At 39.0% G+C, this 25,466-nt stretch overlaps 2 protein-coding genes and 1 long non-coding RNA gene across 4 annotated transcripts in view; all 3 read left to right on the top strand.

Moving 5' to 3' along the window:
* The window catches only part of si:ch211-196c10.15 (uncharacterized), a 33,285-nt gene extending 22,531 nt beyond the window's left edge, over positions 1 to 10,754 (top strand). The window contains exon 2 of the mRNA XM_055227374.1: positions 10,594 to 10,754. Coding sequence (XP_055083349.1) covers positions 10,594 to 10,700 — 107 coding nt within the window. The 3' untranslated portion in view covers positions 10,701 to 10,754. The remainder of the gene's footprint in view (positions 1 to 10,593) is intronic.
* LOC129456857 (uncharacterized) lies at positions 568 to 2,159 on the top strand. Its single transcript, XR_008648981.1, has 3 exons — positions 568 to 706; positions 1,636 to 1,701; positions 2,010 to 2,159. It is a non-coding gene; the product is annotated as an uncharacterized LOC129456857 (long non-coding RNA).
* Positions 10,755 to 12,489: 1,735 nt separating the features above from the next.
* LOC129456846 (protein BEAN1-like) lies at positions 12,490 to 22,559 on the top strand. Of its 2 annotated transcripts, none has more exons than XM_055227331.1 (2): positions 12,490 to 12,759; positions 21,715 to 22,559. In XM_055227331.1, the coding sequence occupies exons 1-2, from the start codon at positions 12,653 to 12,655 to the stop codon at positions 22,082 to 22,084; spliced, it is 477 nt and encodes a 158-aa protein (XP_055083306.1). In that variant the 5' UTR covers positions 12,490 to 12,652; the 3' UTR covers positions 22,085 to 22,559. The 2 variants fall into 2 exon arrangements, 1 of the variants encoding a protein (XP_055083306.1); XR_008648973.1 differs by lacking the exon at positions 12,490 to 12,759 and adding an exon at positions 12,934 to 13,013 and having other exon boundaries at positions 21,715 to 22,029.
* The last annotated feature ends 2,907 nt before the right edge of the window (positions 22,560 to 25,466 follow it).

Here is a 25,466-nt window from a genome sequence, read left to right as displayed (position 1 = left end):
CACTTTCATTAACGATCTAGGTTCACTGTAAATAACAATATTTAGGTGTCTGTACAACTTGTATTAAATATTCACTGTTTTTATTGTTGTTGATATTTACTTTGTTTGCCTGGAAGCACATGACTCCAGTCCGAAGCCAAAGCGCGGCAAACTTAAAGCCAAATTAAACATGCCCAGTCACAGTATCACTGTGGAGATGCAGCCTCCAGACTCACGTCTGTGCTGCTGCTGGGACAGTCACTGTTAATGCTGTAAGTGTTGCCAAAAGTATGTTTTTTTAACTCTGCAAACTTGATTCCTAAAATAACCTTTAGCCTACTAACTCTATAATGTTTTTTGTATTATTGTTTTCACCAGGCCTCTTCATTTTGTCATATCTTCATTGCACCCAGTAAAAAAGGATCCTATCTCTGTCATTTTTTTGAAGAGTGCAAAAAATGCAAACCAGACTGTTCACGTGCCACGTATATTCTGACAAACCTGGAATCTGGTCTGGCGAGTTCATTTCCATGGCAGACATAGTCTATTTAAAGCGACGCATTGACTACAGCTCGTTTGTAAGTCTGTTCAGCTCCACTTTTTTGCTGAGGCTGAGGTTAGTTTTGATTCAGCTGGACCATGAAGGTGCAACTTATTGGCCTGCTCATGCTAACCGTTTTGGTGCTCCACATCATGGCGGATGGGGTCATGATTGGAAATGATGAAGGTAAGAATACATCCATCCATCCATCCATTTTCTTCCGCTTATCCGGAGCCGGGTCGCGGGGGCAGCAGTCTAAGCAGGGACTCCCAGACTTCCCTCACCCCGGACACGTCCTCCAGCTCCTCCGGTGGGACCCCAAGGCGTGCCCAGGCCAGCCGAGAGACATAGTCCCTCCAGCGTGTCCTGGGTCTTCCCCGGGGCCTCCTCCCGGTGGGACATGCCCAGAACACCTCCCTAGGGAGGCGTCCAGGAGGCATCCTAAGCAGATGCCCGAGCCACCTCAACTGGTTCCTCTCAACGTGTAGGAGCAGCGGCTCTACTCCGAGCTCCTCCCGTGTGACCGAGCTCCTCACCCTATCCCTAAGGGTGCGCCCGGCCACTCTGCGGAGGAAGCCCATTTCAGCCGCTTGTATCCGCGATCTTGTCCTTTTGGTCATTACCCACAGCTCATGACCATAGGTGAGGGTAGGAACGTAGATTGACCGGTAAATCAATTCAATTCAATTCAATTCATTTATTTTTGTAACGCCCAAAATCACAACAACAGTTGTCTCGAAGGGCGTTGCTAGCCATGCTAGCCACATGTATCTGTTTGATTAATTTAAGTGTTTTTATTGCTTAAAACATGCATTTTTATTGAGGTTGCATTTCCGCAGATCTGACCTGTAGACTGGAGATATCAGCTGCTTGTATTTATGTAGATAGACAGATTTAAAGTTATGTTGTAGTACAAGACAAACATTTTCACAAAATAATAGTACTTTCTGTGTGTTACAATGTTCATCAAGTTCAACCTTAAAACACTGGTCTCTATAAAATGAAGTTGCATAAACACAATTTGGTTTGTAACTTTTGACTTAATCATGAATCCATATTTTTGGTGCCTGTAGCTTGTGTAAATTATTTTTTACATTTTCTGTCTGTTTTCATAGTAATACCTGGAGATGAGTTCCTGAATATTACAACAGGGAAATCTGAGCCGCAACTGGGAGGTAAAGGTAGATAAAACTTAATATTTTTACGTCTGATTAACTTAAAATGTTAAGTTGGGCCAAACACGCTCCAACAGCGTTAGCGTTACTGTCTTTTGCAGGTCATTATGGAAAAATTGCAACAGTTCAAAGGCACGACAGAGGCTAACCGGCTATATTCAAACTACTGTGCATAACTCGTTTTCAGTCAAAAAAAAAAAATAAAAAGAATAGAAATTGAGTTCTATTGGCCGTGAAACAAATATTATTCTTGTATACATGTGTAAGAAGATGATGTTTGTCCCTTCTACAGTAGCTCATGTTTTGTGTTGCAGATTCGGGTCCCCCACCACCAGGGGCCGAGAACTGAACTTCCAGCCAATGAACAGCAATGAGAAATTTGTGAAATAAAATCTCTTTGTTTTCTCTCAAAGGAAACTAATTATTGAGTTTTTTTCAACATAAGAATCTGTGTTGCTGTTGTAACCGCCAAAATGTCTATAAAAAATATTCAGTTTTAAGAGAAGCAACAGGTGCATGTAGGTCTATAAAACATTAGTGTTGGAGAATGAGTGTGTGATGATGTGTAACTCGCTGTCCGCCGCCTGCTTAGAAATGTCTGTTGTAGAAAATAAACTCACAAACTAAAGCTAAATTAGTTTTTTGTGTTTATTACATGGACATGAGTGAGTTAGCTGCTAACAGGCTACAACATGTGCACATTAGAGAGAGCACATCATGTTTTTACTGTTTTATCTATTTCACACTCTATATAAACTGTCAGTATCAGTTTATAGGTACATGTACATACATAATACATAATAAAGTACATTTTCAGAAACATCTCCAGGGAACCTTTTTGATATAAGAAAGTGAAAAGTAAACCAGATGTCCAGATATCACAGAGTTAAGGCGAAATCTACGTTTTATACTCTTTAAAATTACACCTGTTCCAGATAAGGGTCACTCATGTTTACTTTGATTACTTTTAAGATAAATCATTGTCAACAATTTAATTTAAAGACTAAAAAACATCAACAGAGGACTCAGTGCCATTTATTACCCCTAATTCCCTACTGCCAATATGGCGTCCCTGTTAAACGTAGGCCGTGTCTCAATTCGCCAAAATGGCCTTAGATTCACCATTGGAAGTGTGCGTCAAAGGGCAGTTAATTTCTGGCGCGACAAGGGCTGTCCCATTTCAATGCACCCGACTGAATGCGCCCGACAAACCTGCCATGCCCTTTGCCCTTTCCAGCATTTCCATCAGATCAGACGTAACCGAAGCGTGCATCCATGCACACTTCACGCACTGCTATATCCCATCATGCACCGAGCCTACACAAAAAAGAGACGAAAATGGAGTCCGTTGCGCAATACACATTCAAATGTTCGTGCTGGTTTACCTCATCTACAACAGTGCAACATGAAACTGTTAAATCTGAATAAAGATCTGTACAGGCCGTGTGTTTGATGATTAAAAAGGAGGAGTTACATGGAATAAAGGAATGTGCAGTTATTGCTAGACAATAAGAAGACATTATTATCATTAGAAATGATTATTGCAATAATAAGAATAATGTAAGAGTGTTTGTTTCTGGTGTAAGCGTCAAAGAGGACCAAGAGATTGAAACATAAAGTCACAACATCTTCATGAGTTCTGGTGCATTCCATAGGTGTGCGCCCCCTGGTGGGCACGTGTCCTTAGCATTAGTAAATCAAGATACCAGTTTGAGTGGTAGTGCTGCACGCTAGAAAATATCTTACAATAATAAGATGAAATGAACTGGCACACGGCATAGAAGGTAAACAGCACCCTCGACTGGTATTAAAGTGGTTTAGCCACAGATCAAATTAAAGCTGGCCCAAATACCGAATCGTTAAACTGCAATATCCCACTTTATGTACAACTAATCAGTGTTCTCTGGTTTATAGACAATGAATGTAAAATTTATATTGGTTTCTGTCTCTGTTATTATTTTTTAACAAGGGATATTTTGTTAAAGTTATGAAGTAGCTGTAACTGGGAAGAAATCACCTATAACTTTATATTTGCCTATTGATATTCAAAGGGAAAGATTAATTCCTTACTACATTCATTCTAAACAGAAATAAACACCTGTGACAACAACACCTTGACTCTTCTTCCATGAAATAATAAAGAATTAAAAATAAAACTAAATATTTCAGTGTCCATTTTACACGTCTAGGTCATGAGTCAACAACCGTTATGGCTGCTAGGCGACGTAACATAAACTATGTAATGTAAGCGCACAGACAGTACGCTCCGTGGCGTAGGCCTGTCCCATTTCAGTGGCTGCACTGAGGAGTACCCTTCGTCGGCCAGGTACTTCAAACAGTACATAGAAGTGAGCATTTGTCAAATTCACCGCACCGGGTGCTGGTAGGGAGAACATCCAAGCCATTAATGCCTCTGTGTCAGCACTGTGCCAGACAGAGTCAAGGGGTCAAGTGGAGGGCCCAGCAAGTCCCACTACAGCGAGAAGTGGCATTAGAATGAAACATATCAAGGTCAGGCAGAGTTACACTGGATGACTGAACGATGCGCTGGGATCATGTGTTCTTAAATCAAAGACAGCAAAGTGCTCTACTGTTATTTTTGTTCATCTGTTTTGCTCTAAAGGAAGGATTTAACTTATTTGCTGGGATAGTAATGAAAATTGAAAGTTATGGGATGGGGGATGGGCATCAAGTCAAAATGTAATGCATTCAACAGTTTGATTATTATTATTTTTTTAAATATATTTTTTGTGTTGGCTGCCTATCAGTAGAGTATAGTTCAGGCACCACTTAAACCACAAACAGGATCTGTCTGCACAGCGTCTCTCACCACAGCAAACTGGAGTTGTGTCATTGCTGTCATTAGTTTGGATGTGTTCAAAATGTAATGGATTCATGGATTATTTGATGGTGCTGAGTTGCTCTACCTGACTCTGTCAAATATAATCTGCTGATAATGATATTGTCTTGTACAAAATGTTTGTACATTGATTGTACATGGTTTCTGTTTGTATTTTCTCTCTTAAAATTGATATATTTGTGTTCAAAAATTGTCTTTTTTCATTTCCTCCAAATGCTAGATTAGTTACCAGGTCTACACCCATATTAAGTAACACCACTGTTGGAGCACCACATTCTGTAAAGGGTTCTTGCTCTCCTGCATCACTCTTACCTTGTAAATGATTGATGTTTGGTCTCGTGCAAATTGTAAATTAGATGTTGCCTTCAAACAGTTCATTTAATAGCCCAGTATTTCTGTCAGTTTAGCAAATATAACCTACCCCAGAATGACTGCATACAAACCTTCTGTATCCTGATCATATTTATTCCACTGTGGGACATGTGTCTGCACAGGTGTCCACAGCACAAGAGGACATTAGATCAGGTGTCTGCACAGCTGTCACCTGGGCCTACTGGAGCAAAGTACAATCTGTCAGTAGGTTGTGTACAGGGAACTTAGATCATCTTTGTTTGAAAAATAGGATCAACAGACCACATTAGAAATCTAACACATTTATTAATTTCACCTGGGTATTTTAGGCTAGTGGACTTTGAACAGAGAGGGGCATTCAGCAAATTGTCGCAGAGAGTTTGCTGTCCCGACATCAAGACAGGTCGGCCTATGATGCTGCGTTGGTAAAAAGAGCTATAGATCATTTTTAACAGGCTGTGGGTTATATACACTAGTGGAACCTAACAGAGTAAAAGTAGTAAAGTACTGTACTTTTAGGTATCTGTACTTTACTTAGGTTTAATTTAAAGTATACTCTTTTTACTTTTACTTCACTTTATTTAAGAGCAGTATCTGTACTTGTGGCTCTGCATTACATTTTTGGGCTGAAAAGTAAAAGTATTCTTTCTTATTGTTTGAGACCTGCTAAAAAGGCTCAGGGTTTATTTTTAACACGTTCATAGTTTGAGCAAACAAAGATGTAACTGCCACTTTTTAGTTTTCATATGTTTTATATTATTTAGGTGTAATTTTGTGGAGTGTCACTAGAGGGCGCAGTTTAAGGTCTGTGTACATGTGAAGCAATGCTAGTTGCGCAGAAGAAGCGATCTCAGCTAAATGAGAAAAGTGGCATGATTAAAAGCAGACGATTGGGTTGCAGTTTCAGAATACATTTAAGAAGAAAGAAGATATCTCAGTTAATCCCTCTCGGTATACAGCCAACGAGGTTAGTTTGTCTACCGCATTTTATTTTCAAAGGGTAATTGTCGAATGTCTTTATTTTTCATTAAGTTAATTATTGTTCTGTCTATGTGTTTCTTTAGTTTTCACGAGTGTATTTATTTGGATTCATGTGCAAGATGGATGTCAATAAATTCGTCAGTAGAGGAAACCACTTGTGTCTGTAGTACCTGGAGGAATTACAAAAGATATACAAATAAAAACAGTCGTTTCTATTGAGCAAAATTCAGCACAAATCTTCAGTCAATACATTTGAAACCTTACAGGACCTCAAAATATGAGCAAACTTACTTCTTACTCTTTAAGTACATCTGAAACAGGTACTTTCTTTGCTCCTGTATGTGAACTTTTACTTAATTAACAAAATAGAGTATTTCATCCAACCCGGTTATAGGTCACGCAGAGATGCGCGCGTGCTGACGTCAGTACGCACATGCGTCCTGTTTATGTTGTGGTTGTTGTTGCCAAGCGCCTCACTGCAAACTTTGCAAACCTCGGCTGCGCCAAAACCTGCACTTGTGAACTTCATTTGACGATTTCATCGGAAAAGACATCACTTTGGGACCCAGACTTCACCCAGACTTCTACTGACCGCCTCCTGACTCTGACTGCGAGACTTCTGGGAGAAAAACACGTGAGGTTTGTGACTTTCCATGTTCACGTTAGTCCTTATGGCAGGGGTGTTCATTACGTCCATCGCGAAGGCATTTTGGGTAGACCACGTCCCGTCATCCATCCAGTCACACGACTAATATACAGGACAAAGTCAGATTACACCTGACCCTAGGTCACATCATGGGCGCTGCACACGCATAAACAAGCGCGAGTTAGTTTAACCCTATAGCGTCGGATCGTATCGTCGCCGATAGAGCGGGTTGCGGACTTTCCAGCAGCGTAACTCCGCAACCAGTCGTGCTCTCATGTAAATCCAAACGGCGTCTCAAAGCGGAGACATGGGGCTATCTAAATATTGAGGCCTGACCGTGAGGTTTGTGACTTTCCATGTTGACTTAGTCCTTATGGGGTATTACACAGAAAACAACCAATATATCAAAATGACATTTTAACAAAACCCCAGATCAGTTTGCAGTGAGTTTATTCAAATAAATGTTCGCCCTTGTGCATTTATGATTTCCTTTTCATACTAAATGAAAATGATCAGGCTGTGTGTATAGGCCACAGAGGCTGGAAGTACTCAGTAATGAAATACAGCAGACTACTGTATTTACTCTAGTAACTTTTTAAAGAAATTGTATTGTATTGTTATTTCACAATACAGTACTACATTGTACTACATGTGAACATTTGTGTTTCTTACAATACTCCTTCAGATGTGATTTTGTTTTGCAAATTTTGTGTTCTGTCATTTGAAAATACCAGATTTTGTGCGTTATTCAATATTTTGTCCTTTCAAAAAAAAAAAAAAAAAAATCTATTAACCTTCTGGATTTAACCTTAGACTCCCAGAAGACCATATGTTTTCACCTGCTGCTTTTTGCATTGTTGCCTTTCAGTGGGTGAGAATAAAGTGTTGTACAGGACACTTGAGGTCCACACAGTGTGTCAGATGAAATATGTGTATGTTGAAATAGCGATGCACTCACAAATTGGGTACCTTTGTGCATAAAAGCATTGTAACATGTGTAACATGCCTTCGCTCTACAAATATAGTCGACCTTAAAACATGACAAATTCACTATTAGTTCAGGGTAATACATATGACTTAAATAAATCAATCAAAATACTGTTGATCAAAACCACTGTTGATCTAGTACTGCAGACACTGTTACACACTGAGAGGCCAAGTATTAAAAAAATTAGAAAAACTACCAGTGTATTATTTCAAAACATTCACATGCATTTGGGGTTATTAAAAAAACGTATCTTCTAATATAACATGTGTGCAAAGAGCTGCTTTAAACTGCTGACTTTAAAACATTGTAATAGTAATGAACTTTTGCCATGCACATTCAGCTTTTGGCATAAACTTAAATTTTAGGAACAAACATAAGAAGCATTTTGGTGTCTACAGTTTTATCATTTAGGCTCCTTTTGTTGTCCTCTCTGGGTTTGCTGTGTGTGAGCCCTGTTTGCAGCATCAGTGTCTGACACAAATGTTTCTCTCCACAGATCTGTGTGAGCCAAAGCCCAGCTCTGCTCGGGACGTCCAGACGTCCTGCACACGTCCAGACCTCCTGCACACGTCCTCACATCTGGAGTTAAGACCTCACACACTCATGGACACACTCACATACACATCTAAACAAACATGCACATACATACTCAGAAACATATACACACGCCCACTCATGCAAACACGCATACTCCCTACTGCTCCTGCTATGGCCTTCCCTGCTACTTCTGCTATGCCCATCTATGCTGTTCCTATTATGCCCCCTTTCTGCTACTCCTGCCATGGCCCTCTCTGCTGCCCGCGCTATGCCCCCTTCTGCTGCTCCTGCTCTGACCCCCCTGCTGCTCCTGATATGCTCCTCCCTGCTACTCCTCCTATGCCCACCTCTTATGTTCCTGATATGCTCCTCCCTGCTACTCCTCCTATGCCCACCTCTTATGTTCCTGATATGCTCCTCTCTGCTACTCCTCCTATGCCCACCTCTTATGTTCCTGATATGCTCCTTTCTGCTACTCCTCCTATGCCCACCTCTTATGTTCCTGATATGCCCCTCCCTGCTACTCCTCCTATGCCCACCTCTTATGTTCCTGATATGCTCCTTTCTGCTACTCCTCCTATGCCCACCTCTTATGTTCCTGATATGCTCCTTCCTGCTACTCCTCCTATGCCCACCTCTTATGTTCCTGATATGCTCCTCCCTGCTACTCCTCCTATGCCCACCTCTTATGTTCCTGATATGCTCCTTCCTGCTACTCCTCCTATGCCCACCTCTTATGTTCCTGATATGCTCCTTTCTGCTACTCCTCCTATGCCCACCTCTTATGTTCCTGATATGCCCCTCCCTGCTACTCCTCCTATGCCCACCTCTTATGTTCCTGATATGCTCCTTCCTGCTACTCCTCCTATGCCCACCTCTTATGTTCCTGATATGCTCCTTTCTGCTACTCCTCCTATGCCCACCTTTTATGTTGCTGATATGCTCCTTCCTGCTACTCCTCCTATGCCCACCTCTTATGCTCCTGATATGCTCCTTTCTGCTACTCCTCCTATGCCCACCTCTGCTGCTCCTGCTCTGCCCACCTCTACTGCTCCTGCTCTGCCCACCTCTGCTGCTCCTCTTATGCCCACCTCTGTTGCTCCTGCTGTGCCCACCTCCGCTTTTGCTGGTAAGCTCCGCACTCGTCGTAGGTTTCGCTCTGTTCCTTACGCTCAGGCACGCTCTGCTGCTCCTGCTTTGCCCACCTCTGCTGCTCCTGCTTTGCCCACCTCTGCTGCTCCTGCTCTGCCCACCTCTGCTGCTCCTGCTGTGCCCACCTCTACTGCTTCTTCTTGCAAGCTTTACACTCGTCCTAAGTTTCGCATTGTTCCTTATGCTGAGGCACGTGCTGCTGCTCCTGATATGTACCTCCCTGATCTTCCTGATACACCCACCTCTACTGTTAATCCTCTGAACCCCTATGATTGGTATGCCCCTGCCTGCTCTGTATACGTGGCACTCCGCTGACTTTTTCCTGGCACTCCACTGATCCCAACTGACTATGACATTGTATCATATTGTACATAGGTGTGGGAAAAAAAAGTTTTTTTTAATATGTATATATATTGATTGTTTGCTGTGTGCTGCTTTGCATGTTTCCTCAGAAGGGTCACGTGATGGTGTAGTGACAAGTTTTGTTGGCGGCTTACATGGTTTTGTCAGACAGTAGGAGAAGCATACGCCCCCTACTGTCTGATGCCTTCTCCAGGACTGCATCCCACTGCATTTGATGATATAATATTTAGATTAGAATTGCTTAATTGGTATGACCACAGAGGGTGGTAGCTATAGCTTGAAACCCATGATATGGCTGTTTGTGCTTAGAAAACAAGAACGAGCAGGTCCAAGGAGCATAAATTGTGGCGAATGAGCCTACTTCTTATCACACACAGGATAAAATGCCAAACAGTAGGGGGGGGGGCACTTCAGACTTTTTTTTGCAGTGCCTGACTATTTATGCATATACAATCTAATTTGCGTATGTATATATGTGTAAAAACATATATTTCATATGTTATGTTTGCTGCATCAATAACTTAATAGGACACATTTTCACCCCCACAGGGTGCGTACCCTACTCTGCTGTTTAGTGCCTTGTCCCATGTGTGTGATACGCTCCTTGAACCTGTTTGGTTTTTTATTTTCAAATACAAACAGCCAACAAACAAGATGCTGTAGGATGCTACTGTCTGGCAAAACCATGTAAGCCGCCTACAAAACACTCCACTACACCATCACGTGACCCTTCTGAAAATGTCCCTAAAATACATATATACATATAAGTATTAGTTATTATTCTGCAGTTTTGTTGTAAATAGTGTGGTTCTTGTGTTTTAGTGTGAAACAAAAAAAAAAAAAAAAAAAAAAAAAAAAAAAACTGAAAGAAATAAGAAAAATATGACAGATTTTAAATTTAGTATAGTGCTGTGTGTTTTGCTGTGTTATCGTTCTGTTATTTCTGTTGTAAATAGTATGTAAATAGTGTGGTTCTTGTGTGGTTTTCTGCTCCCCCTCTTCTTGTGTTTGTTCCCACAGAGCTGGTGGTGATGAGGGCTCCTCCTGCAGCAGACCAGACCAAGCTCCCCCAGGCAGAGATGGAGAAAAAAAAAAAAAAAAAGAAAGAAAGAAATATAGAAACATAGATTAACTTATAACAAAACTTTAATAACATTCCCTGAAATTCATAAAAAATGTAATCCTATACACATTTTTTAACCAACTGATTGAACCATTTGATACTGACAAATTTAATAAAATATAATAAAATATATCAAATTAATACATTTAAATGTAATGAATATCAAATTAATACATTAAAATAAATACATATCAAAATAATACATTAAAATTAAATATCAAATTAAAATGCTTTATCAAATTAATACATTAAAATAAATACATATTAAAATAATACATTAAAATTAAATATCAAATTAAAATGCTTTATCAAATTAATACATTAAAATAAATACATATCAAAATAATACATTAAAATTAAATATCAAATTAAAATGCTTTATCAAATTAATACATTAAAATAAATACATATCAAAATAATACATTAAAATTAAATATCAAATTAAAATGCTTTATCAAATTAATACATTAAAATAAATACATATCAAAATAATACATTAAAATTAAATATCAAATTAAAATGCTTTTTGCTACCCCCTCTCAAACATGTTCAAAAGAATATGTTCTGATTCACTAACCAAGCTAAAGAGAACAAATAAATTAATCTTTCAATTAAAATTCTTGAAGCTCTTTGTGTGAGTTTTGCCAAATGCCAAATAAATAAAATTACTTAAAATAAAGTTCACAGTTTTTGTCCTTTGTGTTCAATGCACTTTGTTCAGTGGAATATTTCTTGTGAAATATATTGAAAAGTTACAAGCTAATAATACATTAACTTCCATTACCTGGTTTTCCTGATTAAGAATCACTGTTGTATCATTTGTGTACACTGCACATAAGGCCTTTATGTGTGGAGTTTGCATGTTTCTCTGTGTCTTGGTGGGTTTCAATGAGCAACACAATAAACTTTGAGGTGAGAGTTTTCCTTGTGTTCAAAATGATAAGTGACCAATGAGCAACTTTGTTTCATGCATCGCTGAAATAAACAAATCTGTTTGCACAGTAGCCTACTGTCTGGCTCGAGGCACGACGAGGGAGTGGTGTCCAGACCAATATCCTGTTTAAAAATACAGAGGTGTATAGTGTGGATTTGCCAGGTGACTAGTTAAAAGTAATTCCATAGTTTGCACAACACCCTTGAGGTCATCACTCACTACTCTGGCATGTGTCCTGTTTGGTTAGAAGATGGTTAATTTACCAAGGATACACATGTTACATTACCCATAATGCACCAAAATAATTTAGAAGAAAAAAGAGGCATATAATGCCTTTGAATATATTTAAGTTTGATTAAATAGGCTAAAAACTAAAACAAGGTGAGGTAAATAGGACAAAAAATGTTGACTTTTGCTATAACAATTTGAAACTTGTTTACTAAGCCTACATAATTACAAGCATTAAGATGTTGTGAGTGACATCCACCTGCAGCTCTCTGTCCACTGGTTTGTCTTTAAATATTTATTCATTTTAGCGTGACTTGGCAAAAACTCCACAGAGATAAAATTGAAGTAGTGATGCTCAAAGTGAGGTCTGTAGGTCTGAACGTTACATCTGATGTATCATTTTTATCCTATTATCCACCTTTGCTCTTAGGCATTAGGCTTGTAACATAATGTTTTATTTTCTTGAATTTTGGAAAAAAAAATTCTTTCATTCATTTATAGTTTTAATAAAGTACACTGTGAATCATTAGCCTCATGTATTTTTATCCTGGTACATTAGCAGCGCTCTGATGTCCCTGACTGCTGCGCCACACCTCCCTCTGCTGGCCGTTTGGTGACAGTGCAAGTCCAGAATAGAAACTGCGGAGCCACTTTTAACAAACTGTTCACTGAAATGAACTAAAAATAGTCCAGATTGAACTTGTACAGACTCACCATGGATTTTGCACGCTGTCAAGTCCATAGTTCTGGTAATTGTGTGTAATATTTGGACATTTTTTGACTGACTGGGACAAATGCAGCTCAAGACAGCCTCAGGGAAGTCCGGCTGGTGCCATGTGACTCCTCCGCTGAACCCGAGCCCCGTACGGTATGTCAGCCGTCATGTGGAGCCCGCACACCGGTAAGTGACACCGCCTGAGCCCGGTGACGTCCAACGGAGCAGCTCCACGTCGACTTTCCCGGCTCCTGGGGTATTTCCCGCGTCTTAAAGTCAGACACGAGGGTTAAGGTTTGGATTAGACTCTCGTTGGTGGGACTAGCGGCCATAGTGACGGCTGCGAGCGTCTACCTGTACCTGCTGTCCACGCACCTTCCCCGGGGAGTGAGGGCGGGCGGGCCCGGGACAGAGCTGGAGGACGAGGAGCACGAGTACAGGTAAGACAGGGGAGAGCAGAGGGACAGGAGTACAGGTATAGGACAGGGGAGAGCAGAGGGACAGGAGTACAGGTATAGGACAGGGGAGACCGGGGGGGCAGGTTGCAGTGGGGCACAGCATCATAGAACCGGATCACATTATTCTAGAGCCTAAGAACAATCTAACCCACGTGACATTTATAACTTGCATGGACACTTTTTTTTTATTATTAAATTGAACTTTTTTCCTAATTCATGGTTGCAAGGTTTGGGTTGATTATGTTTTTCTTTAAAGGTAGGTTGTGCAACTTTCTTGAGGTGGCACATCACCTGCATGATTCAATGTAAAGTTAAAGCCATATTTTTCATGTAGATATGTAAGTTTTATGTCACAGTGGAATATTATAGGCAAAGAAACAACATTTCCATAGAAACAAGCAGGAGGGATTGTAAGGACACATGTTTTTATAGTTTTTTCAGGACAATAAAAACAACCAAACATGGAAAAAAGTGCTTTTACTTGGGTATACTGATAGGTTCACAACCTATATTAGACTTCAAAAGAGAAGAGAAGACAAGAGAGATTATTTTGTCTCAATATTGAGGAGAAAGAGCGGAGAGGCAAAAAAACCCAGTTACAAACCACCACCCTCTCTGGGGCCCAAACCGTCTTTCACCTCTTTATTAAAATTAGGGAACCCTAGTTACATACACATCTGAAGGGGGGGGAGGGGCAAGCAGTGTAAAAACATATGACGAAATTCACAGAGAAATATATTTTGTTTTTGATTTCCACAAGGTCACTCTTTCCCTTCGCACAAAACATCCCATGATGTTTCTGTTTCAGTTTCACAGTGACCTTCTTCCCGTGGGATCCTGCACTTTCAAAAGACATTTTCTGCAAGACTCAAGAACAAACATTAGTGCAGATTACATAGTTTACATAATTGAATATAATGACTAAATAAAATAGTGAACTGACTATAACTAATAGCAATGACTAATAAAGAGTGAACATTACATTACAGTACCTTTAAAATGAACAGTGAGATAACATAATATAACTTGAATATATATTTTGAATCCATCATTCCCTCCTGTTTATCGAACTGTGATTTGGAAGTACTCCTTCAGGGTTCTCGTCATCACTGCCCTCCAATAGGTACATCTGCACCCCTTTGTCCTCAGGTGCGGGTGAGATGGCAGCGGTTATTAACCTATTGATCAGGGAACGAAGACAAGGAATACAACAGCATCCACACAAGGTTAAAATAGCTACAAACACAGCAATTGATACTAGAACCGATGAGACCAGTGCTCTGCAGCGCCCAAACCCCCTTAGCCAGTCATCCCAGAAGGGGGTACTCAACCCAGACTGCTCCTTTAAGCGTCTAAGGCTGCCTATAGCTCTAGTCAGGCTTCCGTCTGCGGCGGTATTGTTAGGGATGACCACGCAACAGCTGGCCCCAATAACAGAACAAACTCCACCCCGTTCTGCCAGGAGCATGTCAACAGCTATGCGGCATAAGTGAGGTGGCGCTTAATTGCTCGTGCACTGCTTCAAACCCCTCCTGTGTGTAGTTTCCCAATTTTTGTAGTGGATGTAGTTGATTCTGTCTACGTTTTTTATTGGGAGTGATTGGAATTATAGCGGCTATTAAAGGAATATTTTCAAATCCTGTGGCAATTTAATTAGCTAATTTATATTTATCAGGAACCCCTCTGGGCACTCCAATCGCATGGTTTTCAGTAGATTGTTGTTCAATCAATGCTGTTAAGTTTTTTTTTTCTATTGACATTACTTCTATAGGTATTATCAGATTAACTAAAGCGCATACTCCAGAAAATTCATTTGGCATATTTGCTCTAAGCATTTTCTCACTGGGTAGTGCTTTATTTGTAGTCAGATTTTTTTCACATAGATTTCCATCAATATTACCTAAAACATTCGTTACCGAATTTGAGCGTTGGATACAGGTGTAATTTCCTTTTGGCAATTTGGCCTCAAATATTGGTTTCTGTTTTTCAGGTTTAGTTAGTGCCTCTGGTGCTGTTTTAGTTAAGATATCCTCCACACATTGCACTGTTAACTCAGGAGGTGTTGGTACCATTCTCAAAAGCGGTCTGGGTCCCGTACAAGCAATACAGTCTTTATTAAAGTACTTTGATGCCTGTTCTCTTATTGTTTCCAAAATCAGATACACCAGTTGCCATATTGAACACTTGTTCTTTAGTAAAAGTTACTGTTGCTTTAATTTTTATTCCGCTACTTTGCAGCCTGGGACTCAGAACTGGTTCAGGGGTTTGTAACATTTCACATATAATTAATTTGTAAATAGGATCTATCCCTGATACATGAGCTCTCAGCAAAAATATCCAACATTCTTGACCATTATTAGTCAAATTATTCTTTATGTTATTTATTGTTACCAGTAGATTGGATTTGGTTTTGGCTAAGGTTAGGAGCTCTGCCTGCCTACCTGCCCAGTCAGTTTTTGCCTGTGTCGGTGTCCATGTATTATCCTGGTCAGCTACTAATGTATCCCACCCTTGGTTTTGAATATCATTAGTAAGGTACCAATAGTCATTAGCATATTTTATTCCATTTTGTGCATCTTTCCCAGCTGTAAGACTACTTATAGGAATAGTAATTGTGGTGATCGTTCCAATTGGTATGCAAATTTGAATTCCAAACCTGTAATGTCTTTCTTTTGAGCATTTATCTGTTTGTTTTTTTTTACTTACTTACTGGTCAAATTGGATGTATGCATCACTATAGAATCTCCCACATAAACGTAGGAATGCACAGCTTGCATTGGTGTCACTGAAGGAGCAGGCAGTCTTACAGATCTTAAAGGTACTAACCCATACCAAAATGCCAGTGTGAGCATTATTGCAGCCATAGTGAGCATAAACATGTAAATAACATAAGTTATTTTACACGTATCACCTTTTTACAACCTTTTGTTGTCATAGTACATTAATGTATAATTTTACCAGGTCTAAACACTGTGTCCATGGTCTTTTAGTTTCCTCCATACACTTTTTTAATCTGTTTTTAATAGTACCATTCATTCTTTCTACTAATCCTGCACTTTGGGGGTGAGAAGCGCAGTGATTCTTTAAATTAATGCAGAATAATTGCCCTATGTTTGTGATTACTTCATTTACAAAATGTCTTCCATTATCTGATCATATTATTTCTGGTATTCCATATCTAGTTATGATATCTTTGCACAATGCTTTTGCTACTGTTAGCGCATCTGCGGTTTTGGTTGGAAATAACTCTATCCATTTAGAGAAGGCATCTATTATTACCAAACAATACTGTTTTCCTTCACGTTTATTTAGTTGTATATAGTCCATGTGTATTTCTTGAAATGGATATTTTGGTTTTGGAAAACTTCCTCTTTTTGGTCTTAACTTTCCTTGTGGATTATGTTTAGCACATATGAGACATGCTCTACAAAACTTTTTTGCATAATTATTAAATCCATACGTTGTATATATTTGACCTATATGCTTTACCATCCCCACTGTTGATACATGGGAGACACCATGTGTCAAAATTGCTGCATATTTTAAAAGATTTTTTGGTAAAATAGGTTTTCCTTCTGGTCATCATTTAATTTAGCTCCCTTTTTTAACCACATCTGATGTCTTTTAGCAGTCCTATGTCAAGTTTCTGGTCTATTTTTAGACTAGCCACATGCACTAGATTTTCTGCTGCTTTTTTAGCAGTTTTTTCAGAGCTTTTAATAACTCAGCATGTACTACAGGTTTTCCTATAGAAGTAACCATTCCTTGGTGTTGCCAGTATTTAGCAAATGTGTGCACTGTTGAGTAAGCATAAGTGCTGTCTGTAAATATTGTACATATTTTGTCTTTCATAAGTTTACTATCTATGCAATTTTTCATGGTCTATGCAATTTAAACATTGTTTGTTTATATGTCCTCTTGAAAAAGAGGTTTTTAATCTCAATGGGACCTTCCTGGTTAAATAAAGGTTAAATAAAAAATAAAATTTTTTACATGCCTCAGTTAATGCAACTAATTCTGCAGCCTGAGCAGAATAAGTATGGGGCAACGCTTTTGCTTGTAATATTTCTGTGTCTGTGACTACTGCATAGCCTGTATGATTTTGTCCCTTTAATGTCTTTTTGGTCTACACTTAGTAGTCTCTTCTGCCAATTCAATACAATTATGTGATTTGAATTTGAATTTTATTTGAATTTTATTTGAGTATGTTCATAAATCATGTAATACATGTCATTACAGTCCATAAAATAAATTATCTTCCACAAAAAAATTTGAACATTCTCAAAAAGGATGTGGGAAGAAGTGTACACTTATTTAATCCCACCCCGTTCTTCTGATTCAAACTTTGAACAAAAATTTCATCCAGCTTCCTTTTACTTTACTTCTTAGTATTAACTACTTTTTCTTTTTCTTCTTCTTATTATTATTCTTCTTATTATTATTATTATTATATATTCATTATTCTTGTTATTCTTATTCTCCTTGTTCATGTTATTATCACAAAAATCACCATAATCTTTCCTGTACATCATCACTGAACCATTCTATCAACAAAAAAGTATACATATAACCACTGCTACCATTAATTAGGATTTTCTTTTGGTATATCTGGACAGAATATGACAATATGACATTTATACAGTTTTTTAAATTGCCTAATATTTGAACATTGCCTTAATATCCATTGTCTACAGTAATTAGTTACTCCTAGAAATGACATCATTTGTTTCTTTGTTTGAGGTTTTGGTGCTTTAAGTATAGCCTCTTTACGTCCTGCTATTATTGTACGGCCTCCAGCACTTAAACTATGTCCTAAATATTTCACTGTATTTTTGAAGCTTATTTTTACTCACTTTATGGCCATTTTCTATAGCATCAGGTTTTAATTTATACTGTTTCACACAAGGTCTGTATTATTCGGATTTGGGTCTAATTGTTACTGGTATTACCCCTTTAATCAGACCTACATCAGATGGCCCTTTTGACCACAAACACTGTGGTATGTCACTTAATATGGCCTCTTCCTCTTGTGTAAGTTCTAATGCATTTCAGGGAAACAGTTCTTCCTCATCATCTGGGTGAATAACATATAAGTTGTTGGTTTGAAGTTTTTGCATTCTTTTTACTTGTATGTTACGTATGTTATCTGGGATTAGGACTAATCCTAAAGCTACCAATGCATAACGACCCAACAAATTTAACGGGCTGTCAAATACAATACAGCTAGTTTTATTGTCTTTCCCTTTGGATCTTGTATCATGACAGGTTTTGTCAGTGAAACATGTGTTATTTCCCCATTTGCTGCTCTCCCCACGGTGTATCATATGTGGGACTTTAGTTTTCATGGTGGTTTTACACACACCAGTATCACACAAGAAAGAAATTTGTACCCCATTAACTAGTAGATTTTGTTTGTTTTGTTTTCTTTTTGTTTTTGTTTGTTGTATCACACTTCTGGACTATTGTATTTTTGTTAATGGTGTCTTATAAGCTGTGGAATTTAAGGGCTCGGCATTCTTTGTATGCAAGACACAATAATAAACAAACTAAAGTAAAACTAAACTAAAAAGTAGAGTAATTTTTGGTAAGGTGCGTCCGCACCCTAATGCAGCTTGTAAATCAACTAGTATTTTTCCTTCCTGTGGTTTTTTATCACTTTATCTGCATGCATTGCATGATCTACATATTGGTCCAGTGCCCCTGTAGCAAAATTTATATAATGCTTGTCAATCCAATTACGAATTCTTGTGGTAGAATTAGCGTGCAAAGCATTCTTTAATTGCTGTCTGTATGCAGAATTTTCATTGCCAGCTTCATCTTCAAGTCCACTATGTACTTTAAACACTTTTGTAAGTCTGTGTTTAAACTCCTCAAAATCTTCATCCTCTTTTTGTTTAGTTCTGTTTATTTCCATATAATTTGCTCTCCTAGTGAATCTATTTTGGATCCTTGTTTTTAATGCTGTCAACCTAACTAGGAGTTGTTCGTCATCATGGGACAGTATTTCCAAACCTCTGTACTACTTATCATGGGGGCAGTAGGAATAATGAAAGTTTGTTCCTGCTTGGATGCTTCATTAGGCTGTTCATAAGTAAATGACCACAGGGTTAGCTCCCATGGTTTTACTAAATTCAATTTTTTCAGCTTTAGCTTTTGCCTCACTTCTAGTTTGTGTAGTTTTCATCTGGTGTAATAGCTCTGTTGCCTCTTGATACGGGTGATATGGGGGCGGGGGCGCTTGTTGCTCCTCTCCCGCTACTGCTCCCTCTATCTCGGCTTGAGCCTGCTGTACTGGTGTTTCTGGCTGAGCCGCTATTACAGTGGTGAAATCATCTTCCTCCTTTGTATTAAGCATAATTTGTTGCTTACGCTTTGCCTCTGGTTGGCCTTTTTCTCTGGCTTGTGCCAATTCCCACCATCTTTCCAAATGATAGTATAGTATAGTATAGTATAGTATAGTATAGTATAGTATAGTATAGTATAGTATAGTATAGTATAGTATAGTATAGTATAGTATAGTATAGTATAGTATAGTATAGTATAGTATAGATAGTTTACACATATCATATTCTTTATTTTTGCATTTTTCTTGTATTTCATTTAGTATTTTATTTAGTATTTTATTTAGTATTTTATTTTGGAGCTCCATTATTTTAGAAGATTTTAACTAGCCTTCAAATTTATATTTTGTTACCCACAAATCTAACTGTGTACATTTTTCAGGATATTTTTATTATTTATTTTGCGTGCACGACTTTTCAGTCTATCTTTTGGTGTCAATTTTGTAGTTTTATTTCCCATTTTTATTTCCTCAAATTTAGTCCAGCTTTTAACTCCTAGGGAGGTCTCTATCGCTGGAATACAACAACAACAGGTTGGTACGAGTGATTAGTGTGGTATCTCTCACTTTAGCCTCAGCAGGCGGAGAGATCTTGCCTCTGCATCCACAGAAATACACCGTATTTCCCCAACCTTTTTGGTATGAGATTCGTCACCTAGTGGTTCCCTTCGCACAAAACATCCCATGATGTTTCTGTTTCAGTTTCACAGTGACCTTCTTCCCGTGGGATCCTGCACTTTCAAAAGACATTTTCTGCAAGACTCAAGAACAAACATTAGTGCAGATTACATAGTTTACATAATTGAATATAATGACTAAATAAAATAGTGAACTGACTATAACTAATAGCAATGACTAATAAAGAGTGAACATTACATTACAGTACCTTTAAAATGAACAGTGAGATAACATAATATAACTTGAATATATATTTTGAATCCATCATATACGTTTTTGGCTAAAAAGTTACATGTATTGGCTTTAAACCTATAAACAGCCTACTGATAGTTTCATGGTATAATTGATGCTTGAAGGAAAAGCATACTCTTTAAAAAGTTATCATGTAGTCTCTCACATTTGGATTATACTATATTATATATATATATATATATATATATATATATATATATATATATATATATATATATATATATATATATATATATAAGAAAAAAAAAAAAGAGTGATGACTGTTCTTTCTGTTTACCACTGTAACTCAGCGACTTTAGACATGGACCCCCCCAAAGAAAGTTCCCCAAACCTCATGTTCTCACAGCTTCAAGGGGACAAGCAGTATTTTAATGCAATGAATGTAACTGTATTGTATTAAAGATATTTGTCAGGCGTTAGTATACAAATTTTGACTCGACTACAGGTTATGCACATGACGTCACAACATTTGGACTTAAAGTTGAGAATGGTCAAATCTGTTTGAGTAGCAAATATAGACTGTGTAGAATGAGTGTGATGTGTGACAGCCAATCGAAGCTGCAACCAAGACCCATATTTGGAATGTGTGCAACCAAAGAGCCAATCAGGAGCGAGGTTGTTGAAGGTTCTCGCTCCTTCGCACCGACACTGCTGGTTTAGCTGGGTGCAAGCGCAACGAGGCACGATTGCAAGCCACAGGGCCTAAACATGGCCTCCCATTCATCCATCCATCCATTTTCTTCCCCTTATCCGGTGCCGGGTCGCGGGGGCAGCAGTCTAAACATGGCACCCGTTTAAGTGAAGGGGTCAAGCTCAAAGGCACGTACCATGTGAGTAGCTACGGCGCAGCAGAACAAGCCAACGCTAAAAATTCTGAAGCTGTTTTTAAGGCAACTGAAGGATTTTGGACTGAAAAAAGTTGATCTGAAATTAGGCAAAATCGCTACATAATCCGTCCTTTTTGAAAGCTGTAAATGCCCGTTGAGGAGAACACGAGCAGTTTGTGATTACACTCTCTGTGGGAAAAATGGTTTCTGAGCTGGAGAGGATTTTTTCGCTGCAGTACCAATGGAGTGGCCACTAGATCAAACTCACAACAGGTCTAAGCTAGCAATATCCTATCCAGTTATTTTAAGAGATCCAGGCTCAATAGCTGTCAATCATATCTGTTACTAAGGCTAAGGGAGAGAAACTCAGGGAAGAAGGTGCCTGATTGATATAGTGATCAGTGGTCAAGTGATAGGCCGCCATTTTTCAATAGAAAGTGAATTGGTGCCAGGGTCGATCGAGCCAAATCGCGGCCTAGCTGTCTCCTTCTAGATATACAGTCTATCGTAGCAACAGAGAACACATGAGTAGCAGAAACACGACTTAACATCGTCTTCTTTTCACCAACACATTTCTGTTTTGCAGTTATGAAGAGTGCGTCGGCCCTGGTGCGACCGAGATCTACATCCCCACAGATGACCCTCCTCCTTACTCCCTATTGGACCCATGCCAAGAAGAGGCGGGGCATGGGGAGGAGCCTAACCACACCCACCACAGCACCAGCACAGACAGCTCAGCCAGCACTTCCTGGTTCTCCCCCACCCCCCACTGCCTCTGGGGACAGCACATCACCTCCCTTTCCTACCCCATGGAGGAGGCCCCGCCCTACGAGTCCGTGCTGATGGACTCGGGTCAGCCCCTCCCTCTTATGCCATGTGACCTTTACAAACACCAATCAGAGGCCAGAGGGGAGGGCAGGGACGCACAGCTAGCAGAGACAAGTCAAATCCTGTAGTGACTTTGCTACATGGACGATACGTGAAGGAGGACTGGGATATAGCCAGCACTGCAGTTTCTGAAGCGTTCTGAAATTATTCTTATTCTAGTCTGTTTTTACAGCCTCAACTTTGACTGTTCTTTTGTATCCTGTCATGAACTACTGCTACAATAAGTCTTTGTCATATTGTACAAGATAGCTTTCTAGAAGTACGAAAATTAGGATTAAAGGTCACATATTATGCTAATTCACCTTATGTGAGCGAGTGGAATAATGTTTTTTCTCCATCAATCATATACCTGCATGTTTGGGTAATCCTGCAAAATCAGTGTCTCTCAAAATGCCCTGGTTCACCTGGTGATGTCATTGGGTGGCTAACCAAGAAGTGATACATGTTTTAGTCCGAAACCCCTTCGCAAAATCAAAGACTTCATACACCTTCAGTGCCCAAATTTGCCTTTACTCTTATTTACACAGCTTATTTCGGCCAGTATTGCACCAACTACTGGAAAACGGTCATTTTGTATTCACAGAAATAATGACTGAATTACTTTTACCAATTTTTCATTCCATATTGGTCAAACATCAATGCTAATTTGCTTAAGAATAGCTAAATCAACACAAAAGGTGACCTTTAAAGACGATATGTTTTTCTATGTATTTAGAACTAAACCTGCAACTTAATCAGACATTTTATGACCTAAAATCTGTACGAGGCTGTGGGCGGGGATAGGTGGCAGGAGAAAACAGAATTTCACACTTCAAATACACAATACAGGATTACTCAAATATGCATGAATCTCACAATACAACTCCGAGTGATCAACATTATAACTTACAAACTCACAATAGTTGATTTTACATAATATGTCTCCTCTAAAGTTAAGCTAACAAGCACAGTGTTCTTCCCTGTGTCACTGCCCATAGAACATGACCCACATGTTGGAGCCATACTCCATGTTTGAATCCTTCTGTTCTGAAAACGTTTAGCGGGTTGCCTTGTTTGTGTGATCTTGCGGTCCTTAGTGCGGCGGTCTTAGGAGTAGTAAAGCATAGAATGAGACCGTTGTGACATTGTAAACGTGGTCCAGTTACTAGTAAGAGGTTGGCTTTTCGGCGTTTTTAAAAAATGATGTAATGTACAGTTTGGTATAGCACAGTAGCGTGGTCTACGGAACATTTTTGTTAATTAAACCAATGTACCCACATGTAGAGATATACTGTCACTTTCTCTCCAATCGGGCTTTGTTAATTAAGTTGGAGCTTAAAGGTGCACTATGTAACTTTTCAAGTGGATGGTATGCCACCTATTTGTCCCTGTGGAGATGTTATTGCTTTGGATGTTACACAGTATGAGATTTAATATATCTACTGACTGTAAAGCGCTTTGAGAGGCTTGAAGGTGGAAAAACACTATATCAAAATGTGGCCGTGTAGTTATTGGTCAAAAACACACACGAACAACATCATTCTTACTGTGAGTGGGGTCGCCTCTCCGCAGATCTTACCTGTAACTTGACATTTTGCCTCACCTGCTTGCTTGTTTATATAACAATAGATATGTTTAATGCTATACTATGAAAAAATCCAAGCAAAAGCAACAACAACTTCATGGAGACTATAGTAACTTTTGTATAATATTCTGAGTTCAAAATTACAATCAGAACTTCCGATCTATAGTTAAACCAAAACGTGTCATTGAATGTATTCCACAAACGACAACAACAGGTGGCGGTAGCTCCTAAACTCTGCGCGGAAGCTAATATATCGAAAAGATGTACATGGAGAACACGACTGAAAAATTGATTCTAGTGTTTAACGCAGGACACAGCACACTCACAACTTCAAACTGTCCTACCACCCCAGATGGCTTCAAAAGTGACGTGCAGTTTGTGGAGGTGAGAAGGAAAAATGAAAGATAGAAACATTTGGGACCAGTCTGAGTCGTTTGCAAAAGTCAGCCATCACAAATGAATTATAATCTTCATAAATGCTTTTAATTTCCCCAGCAGCGTCATGTAGCAGACAACCTCTTGACATCCGAAGAGTCGAATGCAACAACGAAGAAGTACTGTACAAAACATATGGATGCTTTGTTTAGAAGAATCAATAGACCCATCCAGTGTTTCTGTTCTAAAGATGGTACGTTTTTATTTGAGGAGTTAGCATTAGCCACCAAACATCACAGACGATAAACACTCAAGACCATTTTGAGTTGTTTTTTGGTTTTTTTATTCATTTTTTTTTTTTGCATATTGATTAATGTTGAAAATTGGCATAGCATAAAACTACACTGTCAGCTAGACCAAATACTACGTAACTTTTCTGGGGCACAGTCTACCACCTGGTTGTTTCCATGGAGATGATATTGCGTTGCCTAGAAAGCTCCACAGTATGGCATTTAATTGATTTATCCAGCTGTGTTAATTAGCAAATTCCTTGAAAAACATACATTATTACTGTTACCAGGCTCGCCTCTCCATAGATCTAACTGTCACCTATTGTGTTCATGGTGATATAAAGTTAATTCCATAATGTGGACACTTCAAATCAAAGCTATGGCGTCTCCAAGCAGGTGACGGACCCTCTGCACCAGAAAAGTCCCAGAGTGCATCTTTAACTTTGGGAAATGAAATTAGCAGATTGATCTTAAAGATACGTGCATAAGCTTTTCTTTCTGTTTCCAAACATCAAAAATATGTTTTATTTTCTTGTATTGCTAAAATGAATGAGATAGAAAGTTGTTAGCAAACTGTGTGCGCCACTCATCTAAACAATAGACTGTGTAAAGAAGTGGACTAAGTGAGTGTGACGTCACCACAGCGTTCAGCTCCAGTCAAATGAAGCTCATCGAGGCTAGAGCAGTTATAGGGAATAGTGAATTTGGAGCAGAGTCACATATTTGGAATTCTGACCGTGAGTATCATAGCAGCCAAAGAGCCAATCCAAAGCGAGGCTGTTGAAGGTAACATCCCTTCCCACCCGCACTGCTGGTTTAGCAAGGAACAGGCACTTAGCAACGCTGTCAATCAAACCTGTTGCTAACACTAGCTCCTCGGGGAAAGAATGCGCCTGATGCGTCTGTTTTTAATGTCCATTTCTTGGGTTACGGACACAATAGCGAAATAAAAACACCAGGATGTAGATGTAGTTGATACGAACATTTCAAGACTAAAATGACGAGTGTGACAGCAGCAGTTACAAAAAGAGGGGTGACAATTTTTCAGTGTAGAGTGAATTGGAGCCAGAGTTGATGGAGCCTGAAGTGCACTCATGCTCACTTCCTGTTTGGAACAACTAGCACGTTACGTATATCCATTTATATACACAGTCTATGATCTAAACACATGGCCTTGAAGTCTATCGCACCAAAACACACCAAAATATCGTTCCAACTTGC

This window comes from Periophthalmus magnuspinnatus, chromosome 15, assembly GCF_009829125.3.
Source record: "Periophthalmus magnuspinnatus isolate fPerMag1 chromosome 15, fPerMag1.2.pri, whole genome shotgun sequence".
In the NCBI taxonomy this organism is placed as follows: Eukaryota; Metazoa; Chordata; class Actinopteri; order Gobiiformes; family Gobiidae; genus Periophthalmus; species Periophthalmus magnuspinnatus.
Note: the sequence above shows the minus strand (reverse complement) of the source record. Positions and strands in the feature narration are given on the sequence as shown.